The sequence below is a fragment of the Dendrobates tinctorius genome, unplaced genomic scaffold, assembly GCF_039654945.1.
Source record: "Dendrobates tinctorius isolate UK_male_01 unplaced genomic scaffold, ASM3965494v1 ptg000046l, whole genome shotgun sequence".
NCBI lineage: Eukaryota > Metazoa > Chordata > Amphibia > Anura > Dendrobatidae > Dendrobates > Dendrobates tinctorius.
In genome coordinates this window covers 31,688,628-31,704,497 of record NW_027361714.1, presented here as the reverse complement: position 1 = coordinate 31,704,497, position 15,870 = coordinate 31,688,628, and the positions used below count along the sequence as shown (strand labels likewise).

General features: G+C 45.2%; 1 protein-coding gene across 2 annotated transcripts in view; it reads right to left on the bottom strand.

Moving 5' to 3' along the window:
- LAMA2 (laminin subunit alpha 2) overlaps positions 1 to 15,870 on the bottom strand; it is a 1,313,887-nt gene that overhangs the window by 52,761 nt on the left and 1,245,256 nt on the right. For both annotated transcript variants that reach the window (XM_073575794.1, XM_073575795.1), the window contains one exon: positions 1,157 to 1,277. In XM_073575794.1, the coding sequence (XP_073431895.1) occupies positions 1,157 to 1,277 (121 nt within the window). The remainder of the gene's footprint in view (positions 1 to 1,156; positions 1,278 to 15,870) is intronic.

Genomic DNA, 15,870 nt, shown 5'->3' with positions numbered 1-15,870 from the left:
ATGTATAGGCTTAGGACTGGACTTTTAGAAAGTAGCACAAAAAATTAACAGTATATTTGAAAGAAAAAATTGTTGACGCTATTGATTACTGATATTGACTTCGATTGAAACCTGCTTGATGACACTAACATAGTACCATCGTTGCTCATGTCTTCATATTTCATTGAGGTTGAATTATAATTTTACCCCATTAGATTACATAGATACTTTGTACAGAAGTTATTGGCGGAGGTGTTAGAGATTTAACAAAACTGTCCCAAAGAATATATTTTCCTATCCTTTATCTCAATCTATGGTACCTACAATACTGCATATTATAATACATAGATCTATACAATTATGAATAAGGACTAAATGAATCACAGAGAGTTTGATTCAGACACAGGCTCCATCATTGAAAATATATTTATGTTTCATCCTGACAAGCTATGTCTACGAACTTTTAATGCTTGAAACGCGTTGGACTAGTGTTTCTACTTTTAATCCTTCCTATATATTTTAGGGCTTATCAATAATGTTTTTAAGATAGATTGTTTGCTCTGCAATGGCTAAATATCTCATTTCTTATGCAAGTGTTTCTACTTGGGAAACGGCTCACCTCGCCCTGCTAGGATTATTCAATTACCTGCACTGGTAAGCTGATGTGATCTTTTGCCTTTGCTTAAGCTTGAATCAGAGAAAGTCTCCATCATTGCAAGTATTTATGGTTCATTCTAAAATGTGTTGTCATCTCAGAGAAAAACTACTTTTAGCATGGAGCTTGGAACAGGATGACTAAGATGATTAGACCTGGCTCTGCTTTCTTATTTTCATAAATCTGGCGAAAATATCTAGTAACCCCAAATTCTGCCTAGTTTGGCAAACATGGAAAAAAAACACAGGCAAGCACACATAAAATAGACGTTATCGGTGTTGGTGGTGGCTGGAAGTATTAGCTTGTGGAGATGGCTGTCTTCTAGTAGTGGCCGAGGCAGGCAGGGTCCTGCACATTCACCTCCTATTGATTCGAATTGGAGGCGAATGTGTAGTATCAAACCTCCCCACTACTGGAAGACAGCCATTTCCACAAGTGACAACTTCCAGCTGCCTAAGGATAGGTAACCAATGAAAAAGTAGTGGACAACCTCTAAGAAAAATGTGATGCAGACAATCCTACCTCTGAAGCACAACCTTTAGTTAATCCTATGTAATCAGAGCTGCTAAGTAAGTTGTATGGTGTTCTGGAGACTTCGATGTCCTTCAGACAGCCAGCATATTTCTTTAGATTAACCTCTGGCCTAAAAAAGAAAAAATAATATTAATTTTCCAATTAATATTTCTATCCATAGCTTCAGGAAAATGCATGCTATATTATCTCAAAATATCTTTGTGGTATCATTCAGTATTGGCAATCTTCTTCCTTTGACTGTACATGTCAGTTTATAAGATGAAAAAGTGGCAAGGATAATAGGGCAGCATTATAAATTTTGTGCAATTCAGTATACATGTCAGATTTTTGCTTATTTACGTAACGACACGGGTCCTGTACATATACATAAGAGTAATGTACCTGAAAATTAAGACTTTACAATTTCTTTTAATTCCCTTCTTAGGCAGAAAAAATATCTAACCCACTCGTGGTACATACTAAGAACTATTTTTATGCAATTAGAGCTAATACTTTAGATAAGATGACCATCATTAAGTTTTCCTGCACTTTACCAAAGCATGGGATGGATAAATACAGCATTTTTTCTTTACGGTGTCATACACAGATTGCCCACTGTTTTTGATAGACATCATGTAAACCTCCATGTCTCCTATGGTAGACCTGTAGGAAAACTTGAATTTTAGGTGATTCTCGGGGCCTTTAATTAAAAAGGGGGTGCCCAAAGTGGAAAATGCAATTAAAGGTAATATGTCACCAGTGTTATGCTACTCCATCAAATGATAGTGTAATATAGTGGCAGAGACCCTGACTCTAGTTATGTATCACTTTACAGTGTGTTGCAGTTTTGATTACACATTGTGTTCTCTGCTGTAGATCTACCATTTCTCTGAATGCTGAGCTTTGTAAAATTTCACCTATACCACTTATTTGCAGCTTTCTGTGTACACCAAGCATAATCAGAAAGTTGCCAATCAGTGGTGAATGTGTGGATGGACTATCTAGTAGACCAATTAGTCCTCTAGAGATAATCTTCTGCTGATAAAACAGTGATTTTATAAATACTACACCAAGTAGACCAAAAAGTGGTCTCTGCCCCTAGAGTCTGTTGCTCTCAGATTATGTGGCAAAAACCTTGTAACAGATTTTCTTAAAATAAATTATTTTATCTATTGATTACATCTACAGTATATCGTATAACAGAGAAAATTATTCTCATCAATGATTCAAGATTACATTAATTATCTTTAATGGAGATCACCAACTTAACCTAGTGTAATTGTAACTGTGGTGGGAGCTGATGGATAGCTCCCTGACACTCAAAGGTTAAATGTATTTGATCCCCATGCATGTGGAGAAGGTATTAGACCCACTGGGGCTGCAGTTAGCTGGGACAGGGTTAACTTTAGTGGCTGGCCCAGTTTAGGAGGGGAAACAGTGTTAGTGTAGTGGCAAAGGAAGGAAGTGACAGTCAGTCTGTGTGAGGTCAGCCGTGAGTAATGTAGCAGTACTAAGGCTGCTAGGGACAGCATGAGCCTAATACTCGGGTCAGTGGATTGCCGCAAATACCCTTCCATGTGATTCCACCTAATGGCCTGGGGCAACCTCGAGATGAACTTTGGGGGCCAGAGGCACATTCAGCTTGTGAAGCTTCAGGGAAAGATGGTCTAAGACTTCATAGTGCAGAAGGTATTGCAATCTGAATATACTGCTAGTGGTGCGTAAGATTCCCTAGGGCTAGGAAAGCCAGACAGAGGGACATGCCACCTATACCGAGAACCAGGGCTGAAGTTGTACCTGTGGGAAAGATGACAACCTGTTGGACCTTAACCTTTGAATCTGCTTGTAAATACTGTACAGACAGCCATTCACAAAATAAACATTTGTTTTTTAGGAACCACATGTCTCCTGGATTAATTGCTGCCCTGATTCCAGAAGAAGGATTCCTGGAGTCAGAAAAGGCCTGCAGGCCAGAAGTAAGTGGAAAACACCACATACTTAGCAGCACAATGGAACTGAGACACATCTTGTCCATAGGATGCTAGATCAAGTGGGGACTGAAGCTCATCCATGACTACCTTGCTTGGGCATCTTACATAATGCACTGCTGATAAGCTGCTTGTAGCTTCTAAACTGTAGTGGATATTTACACTTTTGTGGGTATTTTTGAGCTTAAACACTTTTTTACAGTAAAGTTTAATTTAAAGTTTGGATTGTTTGCCTTCTACAGTTTGAGTATACAGCCTCTTAGGGTACCGTTACACTTAGCGATGTACCTGCGATCCCGACAATGATATGGATTGCTGGTGCATCGCTAAGTGGTCGCTAGTGAGCTGCAACACAGGCAGATGTCACCAGCCACATAGCAGGGGTTGGGGGTCGCTACTTACCTGTCAGACGCAGCGATCCTGTCATCCTCTTGCCCGCGTCCACGCGTCACTCGTCGGCACCACTGGAAGCCCAGCAGGAAGTGCCCGACGAGAAATGGTCCAGGACCTTCTCGCGCGATCAGCGATAACCAGCGGGGGAGCCGGTCGGAGGTAAGTATCACATGTAGCGATATCGATATAGCGATATCACAAAATCGATGGCGTTACAGCGATATTGCTAGTGATATCGCTATGTGTAACGGGCGCTTTACAGTATCCAGTAGGACACATAGATTAGATGATTGCTCAGGAGATGAGAGATAAGATAAGTTACAGTTAGGGTACCGTTACACCTAGCGATGCACCAGCGATCCCGACTAGCGATATGACACGGTCAGGATCGCTGGTGCATCGCTAGGTGGTCGCTAGTGAGCTGCCACACAGGCAGATCTCACCAGCGACATAGCGGTGGTCGGGGATCACTACTTACCTGTCACTTCCTGGCACCGCTGGAGTGGCAGCCTGTTACAGTAGCTCCTTCTTTGCTCTCCTTTTTTCTATTTTCTATTTTTCCTTTCTCTTTTTTTTTTATTGTTACTCCAAAGGGACATTGCACTATGGAAAACCATAAGAGGACCTGGACTTTTGATGGACTTTTTACCTTGTTTTTACTTGGATCTATTGTGTTGGGAAATCCAGGAACTGAACAAGACCCTACTGTCTACTCCAGAGAAGCTATACTGCTGCTTAGGGATACAGCAAGGCAGCATGCTGCTAATAGACCAGAGGACATTCCACCAGAAATAAGGAAGACTAAGAAAAGAGGTTGCAGATCTGGAGCCCTCAGGAAAGCTAGAAGAAGGCGCTATAGACCTGCTCTTCCCTCCGTCATTATGGGCAATGTGAGATCACTCGGGAATAAGATGGACGAACTGTCGGCGCTGACCAGACATCATCGGGAATTAAGGGAGAGCAGCATGTTGCTGTTTACAGAGACCTGGTTCACCGAAGGTACTCCGGACACTGTTGTCTCGTTGGATGGCTTTAAACTCATTTGCGCGGACAGGACAAGGGAGAGCGGTAAGAGGAAAGGCGGAGGGCTGGCGATATTTGTGAATGATAGATGGTGTGTCTCTAGGCACATCGTGGTCAAAGAGCAAACATGCTGTAAGGACATTGAGCTATTAGCTGTGGGCATGAGACCTTTTTATTTACCGAGGGAACTATCGCATGTAATCATGACAGCTGCATATGTCCCCCCTTCTGCGAAAGCTGATGCCGCCACTGAGGTCCTACAATCCACAGTGAGCATGATGCAGTCCCTTCACCCCCAAGCACTCCTTCTGGTTTCGGGAGACTTCAATCATGTGTCTCCAGCATCCATACTACCCAGTTGCACACAGTATGTTACCTGCCTCACTATAGACAACAAAACATTGGACTTGTTCTTTGCCAATGTGAGAGGGGCATATGCCTCGTCAGCCCTACCGCCCCTTGGAAGATCGGATCACAACCTACTGCACCTCCAACCCGTGTACAAGCCATTGGTACAGAGAGAACCTGCTGTCACTCGCACAGTGAGGATATGGACTGAGGAGAGTGATGATGCTCTGAGAGACTGCTTTGAAACAACCACTTGGGAAGTGCTGCAAGATTCCTATGGTGATGACATGGATGGTCTCACACACTGTATAACGGACTACATTAATTTCTGTGTAGACAACACGGTACCCACAAAAATAGTGAGGTGCTTCTCTAACAACAAACCATGGATCAGCCCCGGAATAAAGGCCCTTCTCAAAGAGCAGAAGTTGGCCTTCAGATCAGGTGACAAGGGCAGGCTGAGAGAGGTTCAGAAGGATCTGAAGTATCTAATCAGGCAGGGAAAGGCTAATTATAAGAGAAGGATTGAACTGAAATTGTCACAGAAAAGGATCCATGAAGTCTGGGAGGGTCTAAAGTCTATATCTGGGCATAGACAGACTGTCTCCAGGATGGTTGTAGATAAAGAGGGGTTTAATGAACTTAATCTATTCTTTAACAGATTTAATCACACACCGGCTGCTCCTGCCCCTGCATACCATTCACACCTCTCTGCTACAATAACCTCACCCCCTGCTGCAACTTGTCAACTGAGCCAGGGTCTGTTCTTCTTAAGTACCCAGGTTGAAAAAGAACTGAATAAGATCAAAGTTTTGAAGGCTGCAGGTCCTGACGGCATCAGTGCAAGGCTAATCAAAACCTGCGGGCACCAGCTGAGTGAGGTCATTACATATCTGTTCAATATGAGCCTGAGAATGGGTATAATACCACAACTGTGGAAATTATCGTGTGTGGTACCAGTTCCGAAGAAACCTTATCCGAAAGACCTTAATGACTATAGACCTGTAGCATTGACATCACACCTGATGAAGGTATTAGAGAGATTGATTCTCACACATCTCCGTCCTCTAGTGAGCTCGGATATGGACCCTCTCCAGTTTGCCTCCTACAGGCCGGGCATTGGTGTGGATGATGCCATTATCCACCTTCTAGATAGGACTCTCTCTCACCTGGAAAAACCTGGGAACACTGTGAGAATAATGTTCTTCGATTTCTCTAGTGCTTTTAACACCATACAGCCAGGTCTACTGAGAGACAAGCTGGGCCTTGTTGGTGTGGACCTCCAACTCTCCACCTGGATCCTTAACTACCTCACGAACTGACCTCAGTTTGTAAAGGTTCGGGACAGTGTGTCAGACACAGTGATCTGCAGGGGCACCTCAAGGTACAGTTCTTGCCCCTTTTCTCTTCACACTGCACACTGCGGATTTTAGGTGCAACTCATCTAGCTGCTACTTGCAGAAGTATTCTGATGACTCTGCAATAGTAGGCCTCATCACAGGAGGAGATGAAAGAGAGTACAGAGATACTAACCAAGCTTTTGTGGAGTGGTGTCAGAGGAACCACCTTAGGATTAATTCCGGGAAGACCAAGGAATTGGTGGTGGACTTTCGCAAGGGCAAAAATCCACCAGTAGTGGTGAACATTCAGGGAAATGACATTGAGATAGTCGACACCTATAAGTACCTTGGTGTGATCCTCAATAATAAGCTTGACTGGGTCAATCACTTGGATGCAGTGTACAGGAAGGGCCAAACCAGGCTTTATCTGCTCAGAAGGCTGAGAGCCTTCGGAGTTAGAGGGGCACTCCTTGCATCCTTCTTCAACTCTGTTGTGGAATCAGTTATCTTCTTTGGTGTGGCGTGCTGGGGTAATGGCATATCAACCAGGGACAGGAATAGGCTGGACAAACTGATTAGAAGGGCCAGCTCTGTCCTGTAATGCCCCCTTGACCCAGTTCAGGAAGTAGGCGACAGGAGGATACTGGCCAAGGTGAGCTACATGGTGCAGAATGATTCCCATCCCATGGATGAGACCGTGACAAAGATGTGCAGTACTGTCAGTGACCGGCTACTTCATCCTAAATGTGAGAGGGAGCGCTATCGAAAGTCCTTCCTTCCTGCTGCAGTTAGGCTGTATAACCAGCACTGTCCAAAACGGAGAACGACCCAAACAGAGAACTGATAGATCCAAAGTTGTGACAGTCCGGTTACATTTTTTTTTTTCTTCGTATATGTACCTACCTACTGTCAATGTAATGCCTTTATGCATCTGTATCTGTACTTGTTCCTGCCTTGCTGCTGTAATGCTCTGAATTTCCCCATGGTGGGACGATTAAAGGATTATCTTATCTTATCTTAGATGCGGCGATCCTGCGTCCTCCCGCCCGGCTCCATGCGTCGCTTGTCGGCGCCACAGGAAGCGCAGCAGGAAGTGGCCGACGAGGAATGGTCCAGGAGCTTCTCGCGCGATCAGCGATAACCAGCGGGGGAGCCGGTAGGAGGTAAGTATCACATGCAGCGATATCGCTAGCAATATCACTGCAACGTCACAAAATCGGTGACTTTACAGCGATATTGCTAGCGATATCGCAGTGTGTAACGGGGGCTTTACAACCCCCTCAATCACAGAAGCTCACTGATGGAATTGAATGTTAACTTATTCTGTTTGAACTTTGATGCAGAAAAGTTGTAAAAGCCAACCTGTCCAACATTTTGAACCCCTTCTTGATATAAGTCATAGCAGTAAGTCTTCCATTAGGTATGGGTATCTGGAGTGAACTCAGGAGCTAAGCCGGCTCCAAACAAGGTTGGTGCTTTATTGAGTATATTGGTAGAAGCACTGTTTCATGGACCAAGGAGAGCCTGGAGGGTCATAACTAGGCAAACACCTGACACCACACTAGAGCCCCTAAAGGTGTGGTTAGACTTGGCTCCAGATGGATGCCATGTGCTACTCCATGACAGACCTCAGACTCACGGCAGCTGGCTCCCAAAGGAGCAGGATGTTGGAACAGCCAGGAATGGGTAGACTTTGCAGCACAGGCAGGCACCACATTTTTCTAGGAGGACACAGCAGGTGCAGGCGGGAATGGCTGACATACAGAATGGCATGTCAGATGCTGGCAGGTACATCTTGTGTACAGACTGGTACAGCAGGTATAGGCTGAAATAGTTGGCATACAGATTGGCACAGCAGGTGCTGGTAGGTACGGCTGGTATACAGACTGGCACAGCATGTGCAGGAAGGTATGGCTGGTATACAAACAGGTATGGCAGGTGCTGGTAGACAGGACTCGTATAATGGAAAATACAACTGTGATACATGAAGGCACTTGTAGTCAGGGTGGGTATACTCAAATACGATCACTGGGGACCTGTGATATAGGTAGAAGGGTTTTCTCTCTTTCATCATAAAACAAAGGTTGCTTTTCAAGAAAAAAGCGGCGAGCGCTGCTGTTGTGTGAGTTACAAATGACCTGAGTAATTGTCAATAAGTCATTGACAGCTGTTGAGCACTTTCGAACCTTATTGCTTGGGGCTCTTGACAATCTAATGTTCTTTTTTCATACCAGAGTAGAGAATAATGTGTATTTGCATTGGAACATATTCATATCTAAAGCTATTATTATTACTAGTTCTTACAGGTGGATGGAATAGAAAATACTCTGATTTTGTCAAGCAAGCATTAGTTTTTCAGGAAGCTTTTAGCAGCAGCATTATAAATTCTCATGTATTGGCAGGCACGGTACCGTATAGGGAAGGTGCATCTGACTGCGGAGCCACGTAGAAGATAATCTAGATAGAAACTCCTTTCAGTGCCCATGCCCCCCTTCCACTACTCCCCCAGATGATGCCTTGATTGGGATGCCCAACTGACCAATGAGAAGAAAGAGGAAGGGGCGTCCGGCCACACCCTCAGGGGTTAAATGCAGTGCCTAGGGTCAGTGACTTCCTCTTTCTCCCTGGCTGACCCTTGGAAGGTGTTGTTCTGTGGACCTCCAGGATCTCCCCAGCAGCCATGTCGGAAGCATTGATAGAGCAGCACAGGAAGGTGAGCAACAGTTAAAAGAACTTATATCCGGCCTGAGTGCTCACCTCCCTGTGCCCTCTCACAACCCCCTAATTTTGCTGCAGGCCTCCCATATATCCCCCAGGGCTCAATCCTCGCCACAGGCCTCCTTTACATTCCCTGAGGCTCCATCCCTTCCCATAACACAAGCCTCCCCTGCGTCCCCCGGGGCCCCATCCTCCCCTGGCCTCTCCTCCATGCCCGTAGGCCATCCGGCATCAGTTCCCCCCTGTCTTCCTCCCCCGTGCCGCCCACTGCACACTCACTTCATGCTGGCTGGTCATTCAGCTCATCCGGGGCCACTCCCGCTACCTCCAGGGCCCCTCTGATCAATCCGGCAGTGCGGGCAGGCAGGCGCTCCATGCAGTCCTCCCGCCCACTGGAGCATCTACATGTGGGCTGCGACTCAGATATTCCAAGCCGCCGCACCCGTGCCACTGCTCCTGTCCCTGGCTCGATTACGGAGGGTGCTGTGGCCGCCAGCGCCATATGCAGGCCGCACGCCCTAACTCCCACACTAGGCCTCAAGCGCCCACGATAGCCCCCACCCACTTCCAGCCTGCGGCCCTGAACTTCCGGTGCTGCCGTCCAAGTAGCCGTGCCCACTTCCTGCTGCATCAAGAGCTGTGCCAGAACCCACACAGCAGCCCCAATTGTCTGGGCCCCTGCGACATCCACTGACGTTGCAGCTGGGCCTGGACTAGCACCGTCACCGCGAGGCCCTGCCCACTTTCCCCACGTCACCACGAGGCCTCGTTCACTTCCCACACGTCATCGCGATACTCCACCTACATCCCCATCACTGCAGCAAGGCTCCGCCCACTCCGCATCGTCACTTTCGGTCCCCACAGCGAAGAACGTGATGCGAGCCCAGGCCCTGTCTTCCGTGTATTTCCTGCAGGCACTGCTACAATGCCAGCAGGAGAATACTTGGAGACAGGTCACATACCCTTTAATGCAGCTCGGAAGCACACTGATTGGCCCAATCGGACTGAGCAGAGCGCTCCACAGCTGAACAATGTACAGAGTAAAAAACACTATGGCTATTTACCCAAACACACCACCAGTAACCCCTTTAACTACTCATTTACCTAATAAAGAATTATTAACCGTCTCCTCACCACAGTTCACCAATAATTTTAAGTATGGTAACGTTATTATAACCCCTGTGCTAAACAGCACAATGTTACCAATTATGCCCATTATCCCAGCCCTGGCAGCTGATTTTAATGCCCCCAACACACCCCATAGTAGCAGCAGTTCCAGGAGTAGATGCTGCAGGACCTCCCGCTCCTCCTCAGACTACTCCTATCACCATTCCCACTATCCCTCTAAGAGCCGTTCATCACGTTACCACCGCAGACACGGATCACATAGGAGCCGCCACAGATCTTGTTCCGCTAGATGGCGCTCCCTGTCCATAGCCGATCAGTCCGACCCTTCTGAGTGTCACATTAGGCGGTCGCAAGCACACAACAGATGCCAGAGGTCACGTGCTCCATCAATGACTGACAGCCGGAGTGATTCTTCACCCAGGGCTATCAGCCAGTCCAACCACCAGATTAACCCCAGACGGGCACACGACAGAGATCAGACGTCATGTGCTCCACCACTGGCCTGTTAGCCTGGGAGATCTATCCTAACCTCCTAGGGCTTCTGGCCATGGCAGACACCAAACCTCAACCAATGACACAGTGTGAGCCGGAGTTCCTCCATCATCTGGGGTCACTCGGCCAGAGTCGAATAGCCATCGACAAATCAAGGAAAAAGATTAACACAAAGATGGTGAAATTTGTCAGGGAAAACTATGGCATCGTGGTTCGCCACCGCGAGCTAGAGGGAGACAACTCTGATTTACTAAGACCAGATGACATTCATCTCACAGATATCGGGCTCAATATATTTTTTACTAATCTGCAGGATGGTGTGGAACAGGCTCTAATGATGTTGTGTGGGGGTCAGAGTCTTGTGTAGGTCATACACATGATCCTCCGTGGCGATAGTGTAGAGGGGGGCAAAGGTTCATAACCTCTCATTGGCTTGCTTGCCCAGCGGTCAGTGACAGGGCTTTCAGCCATGAGTTCATTGCGAATTGTACTCTCTCTGCTTATAAATTTAATAATCTGAGACCGACCTGTTCAACCCATCCATGCCTGTCAGTGTTTTTGTTATTACGGGATTGGTGGGAGGCAGGAAGGCACTGGTTACGACACATGGGTCTCTGCAGTCGCAAGACTCATGAACTTTTTGAGACTTTCAATTAACAAAATTTCAGGGAAACTGCCAAGAGAGTTTCTCCCATGTCATGATCTCTCATCATAAATTAAGTCAGAGACATACAAGCTCCATCCCTTGGATGCTGAGTTCTTATGTCACTGACTTATGTCAGTCTTATATCACTGACTTGATTTATAATGAGCTCATAACAAGCCTGCTGACAAAGCAAAAACTATCACTCCTGTGATATAGGAAATGTGTTGCCTAAAACAAGCAGTTGAAAGTGTGGTCAGTATACTCAATTATATTTTCTGTCCTGGTCTAGAGCTGACCACAACCATGAGCTGCAGGAGTTCTACATGGTCGGATATGGCAAATAACAGTACATAGCAGGGGACGATTTATAAGATTATTTGAGCCCTGTAACACATTTTTAAACACATCCAATTGTGAAACTTATTAATATTTCAATATTTGTTGATTAAAATGTATTTTGTTCATAGGACAACCCCTTTGAGTTGATTAATATATAAGAGTTTGTTGAAAAATATTTGGTACAACTAATATTTTAGCAAGAAGGGAAGAATCCCATGTTTAAATCCCTCTCTAAAAAGCCATAAAACTTAACTTCTAATACTATGTCTAAAATACATATGGGGTGATGTCAAAAGACTTCCCTGCACATGTGAAGTGATTAGTGTTATCAAGTTAGAAAGTACTGCATACCATAATGATATATTTGTTGATGGGCCCACATAATAATGTCAGTCATTTTGAATGGCCAAATAGTTGACTAGGCATCAGCACTATTGTCACCCAACCACAATGTGCCACATCACCATGGCTATATCAATGACTAACTTGTGATTCACTTGAGCTTTGGAGACATCAGGCTTTTTAATTGGTTGGGTAATCCCACGGCAACAACTGGGCATGAAGCTCACTATTGCGGTGTATCGCAGCACCCTTTATATTAGGTATCTCGGTGATGTGATTGGTTAACCCTGTCATTAGCTACAATTGGTAGCATTATTTTTGTGGTCTTTTCCTGCACTTTAGGTACAAGTATTCCCATTAGCTGTGATTAAGGAGGCATGTCTGTCTGGTTTTTATTCATGCTATTGTCCTGATAACGCCGCACATACGGTAAAACATGTTGGGGGATATGTGCTATAAATCGCTTGTCCTATTCTGCAATTTAGTGATGACACCCGGGGTGCTGTCAACTGAATAAATATAGCTAGTTATCCTTATAAATAATACATTTTAGGCAGATTACGGACATCATTTTAATATCAACCAGTATGTATTCTAGACATAGTGTTAAAAGTTAAGCTTTGTGGCTTGTTAGAGAGGGATTTAATTAATGCAAATTCATAAATATATCCCTCCCATGTCATTCCTATCCCCGTGTTTTGTTCTGTTATATAGTAACTTGTATTTTGCTCATTGAAATCCCAGCTCATTCTGGGCTGAAGAAAAATGAGTAGTTCTAATCAGTAATGAGCGAAACCGAACAGGAAAGTTTGGGGTCTGTACCTACCACCTAGTGTCCATTACCAAACACTAAACACAGACTTTTTACTGTATGTCCAGTTTCCTATTCGGGTTTGTCAGTCTAATAAAGCTTGTTGAAAGGATGCAGCACAGTCAATCAACATGATTTTAGATTTTGGGCACTTGGGGAGTCATTACAGACATGACAAGTATTGGTTTGGCTGTGATTGGCCCACTCAGTACGTGACCCGGCCTCTATAAATGCTGGATCACGAGTACCACTGCCATTATGCTCTTATTAGTGTAGGGATAGGATGGGACTGAAGTGAGGGACAGATTGTGACTGCTCAATCTGAAAAAAAAAAAAACTCTATGTGTACTCTGCAACTCATAACTGTGATAGTACTGTGCTACTACTGTGTTAAAAGCAGCTGTGGGTACTCTGCACCCATATATGTGGGAGTAATATCCTATAAGTCGCTATGTGTACTCTGCACCCATTTCTGTGAGAGTACTGTCTTTTAAGGCACTGTGTGGACTCTGCACCCATCCTGCATGTGGGAGGACTGTGCTTTACACTGCTGTGTGCACTCTGCACCCCCTGCTTGTGAGAGCTTTGTCCTTTAAGCCACTTTGTGTATTCTGAACCCCGACATGTAAGAGTACTTTCCTTTAAGCTGTTTATGGCCATTGCATTTCAACTTACAACTTAATCATGGTAAGGCGTGATTAAGACGTAGTCGAAATGAGTTGGCCATACACGTTGCACCGAGTGTGCTATGCTGCTATGTGCAATACTTTCATATTTTCATTGGTGAAAAACTTATTGTAATGTCACTGTCATTTTAAAATGACTCATTAAAAGCTATATTTTATTACTAAAGACTAAGTCCTTTCCTGGATTTCACAGGATTTGATCTTTTCTTCTATTGTCAACATACTGGCTGCTCAGCTCTTTTTTTTCGTGCGAGATTTGGACTTGGGGGATATCTGCCTGAACAGGTGAGCAGACACTCTTCTTTTTTTGTTTATACTTTTGTTCCGCAGATTGACTCACCCATACATGCTGTAGCCATAATTCCACTACCATGTCTGGCTGCTTGCACAGTCTCTCCAGCATATGGAAGCTGGAGTTCCACCTTGTGAGTATGTTGCATATGAGGCAGGGAGCAGGAAAGCAGAAGTGATGTCGTGAAGGTCATTGGTGGTGGTGTTCCGCAGAGCCAGTCACCTGTGCGTACTGCATCTTAAATTCCAGTATCTCATGCTTCTGTTCACACAGTCTCTCCAGCATGTGCAAGGTGGAGTTCCACCTTGTGGGTATATCTCATATATTAGGCGGTGAGAGGGTAGGAAGAAGTGAAGCTGCAGCCCAGAAAAGCGAGCAGCATCGGGAAGAGAACGCCAAAAACACACAGACAGCTTGCTGTTTCAGCAGCATTTCTGACATATTTGTGTAATTTTTCAGGAAGCTCTGCACCACAAAATTCAATACATGTGCCAGGCAAGGGATGTGCGCCAAAAAGTCTATGTCCAAAGCTGATACGAGATTTCGCCCATTATTGCACACCATCAGGCTGTGCTTGAGGTTTAGCAGCACCAAACACACATCAGTCGGCTCTTCGATCCCCATCCACAACTCCTGTGCAGTATGGAAACTTTTCCCATGAACAGATGAGTTTCAGAAGAGCCTGCTGTAGTTTACGCCTGGCAGTGCTGAAGTTGCTTTTGCAAGTGTTACGCTGATTGGCTGAAGAGATGATGTAGGAAGCAAAGTAGGAGGAGGAGGCAACATGGACAGAGAAACATCTCAAAAACATCCAGCAATCCTTTGCGATGGTAGGACATGCACCAAAATGATTTCTGCCTCAGGCCCAGCTGCAGCAACATTTACCCAGTGGACAGTTAAACATGATATAATGTCCATGCCTATGCTTACTGGTCCATGTATTGGTGGTTATGTGGACTTTTACACTCATGGGGTTTGAGCAGTGTACACTTGATTTTGTATGCTGGAAGAGTATTGGTGGCTGGGATCCATGTACTGTGGTTCCCGTAATCTCAACGTATTGTTAACCCTTTAGAAATCACTTGTAAGGTCATGTGTAGTGTTTGGAGGATATAGAGATGAACCCTTTAATGGGATGGTGTGTAGATGCTTGATGACAACACTGGTGGGGGTGCTGTCACATCCTCTCTTTGTGAGCAGGCAGGTGGCCCTGTTGCTTGAGAGGGGAAGGAAGAGTCTGAAACTCCAGCAGAAGAGGGAGCAGGAGGAACCTCAGATTTTTCCTGGTTTTTCAGGTGTGTACTCCACTGAAACTCATGCTTTGCATTCAGATGCTTCATCATGCTCTGGTTAAGAACACTTATGCCTTCCTGCAGTCTCGGATGACACACAGTGCAAATTGCCCATTTCTTGTCAGGGAGCTCCTTTGAACTGGCTTTGGTGTGTTCCGTTTGTTGGTGCGGTAGCCAATAACAGCTGAAGTACTGGCTAGGGCATGCCCACAGTGCTTTTGCACACTGCTCCATCTTTTGCTGTGCAGCTGGGGCAGCATGACCATCACCTCCTTCTCTGAAATGCCCATGTCACTCGGATGGCCTTTACTCCACGTGTAGGTCTAGGACCTCATCATCCCCATAGCAACATCGCACCGCTCCAGTAAGTCCTTAACTCTGCTGCCATATTAATCCACTTCTGTCCCCGCTACTACTCCATTTCTCCTCTCTACAGATCCCTTAATTGTCTACCAATTCCACAATGTATCCACTTCAAGCTACTAACACTGACCTACAAGACCTTTATAATCTGTGTCCCCCATATATCTCTGAAATAATCTTCCTCCTATGTCACCAACTGATTCATCATGCTCTTAAACATTTTTTGAAAAGGAAGCATAGAAGTGGGATGGTAAAGCTGATAATGGTGTCATCAGCGCTGGTCATGTTCAGGGTTTATTCAAATCAGTGCAACACGGCACACACATGAAGGCCCACTAATTGGTCTTGAAGTGGTATTGTTCTGCAGATTGACTCCCCTGTGCATGCAGAAGCTAAAATTCCACTATCATGTCTGGCTGCTCACACAGTCCTCTGACACACCTTCCACTACAGTCAACCCACCAGATGGAGACGCAATTTGGATTCTCCACATTTCCAAAAATTATTTTCACACACCACTAA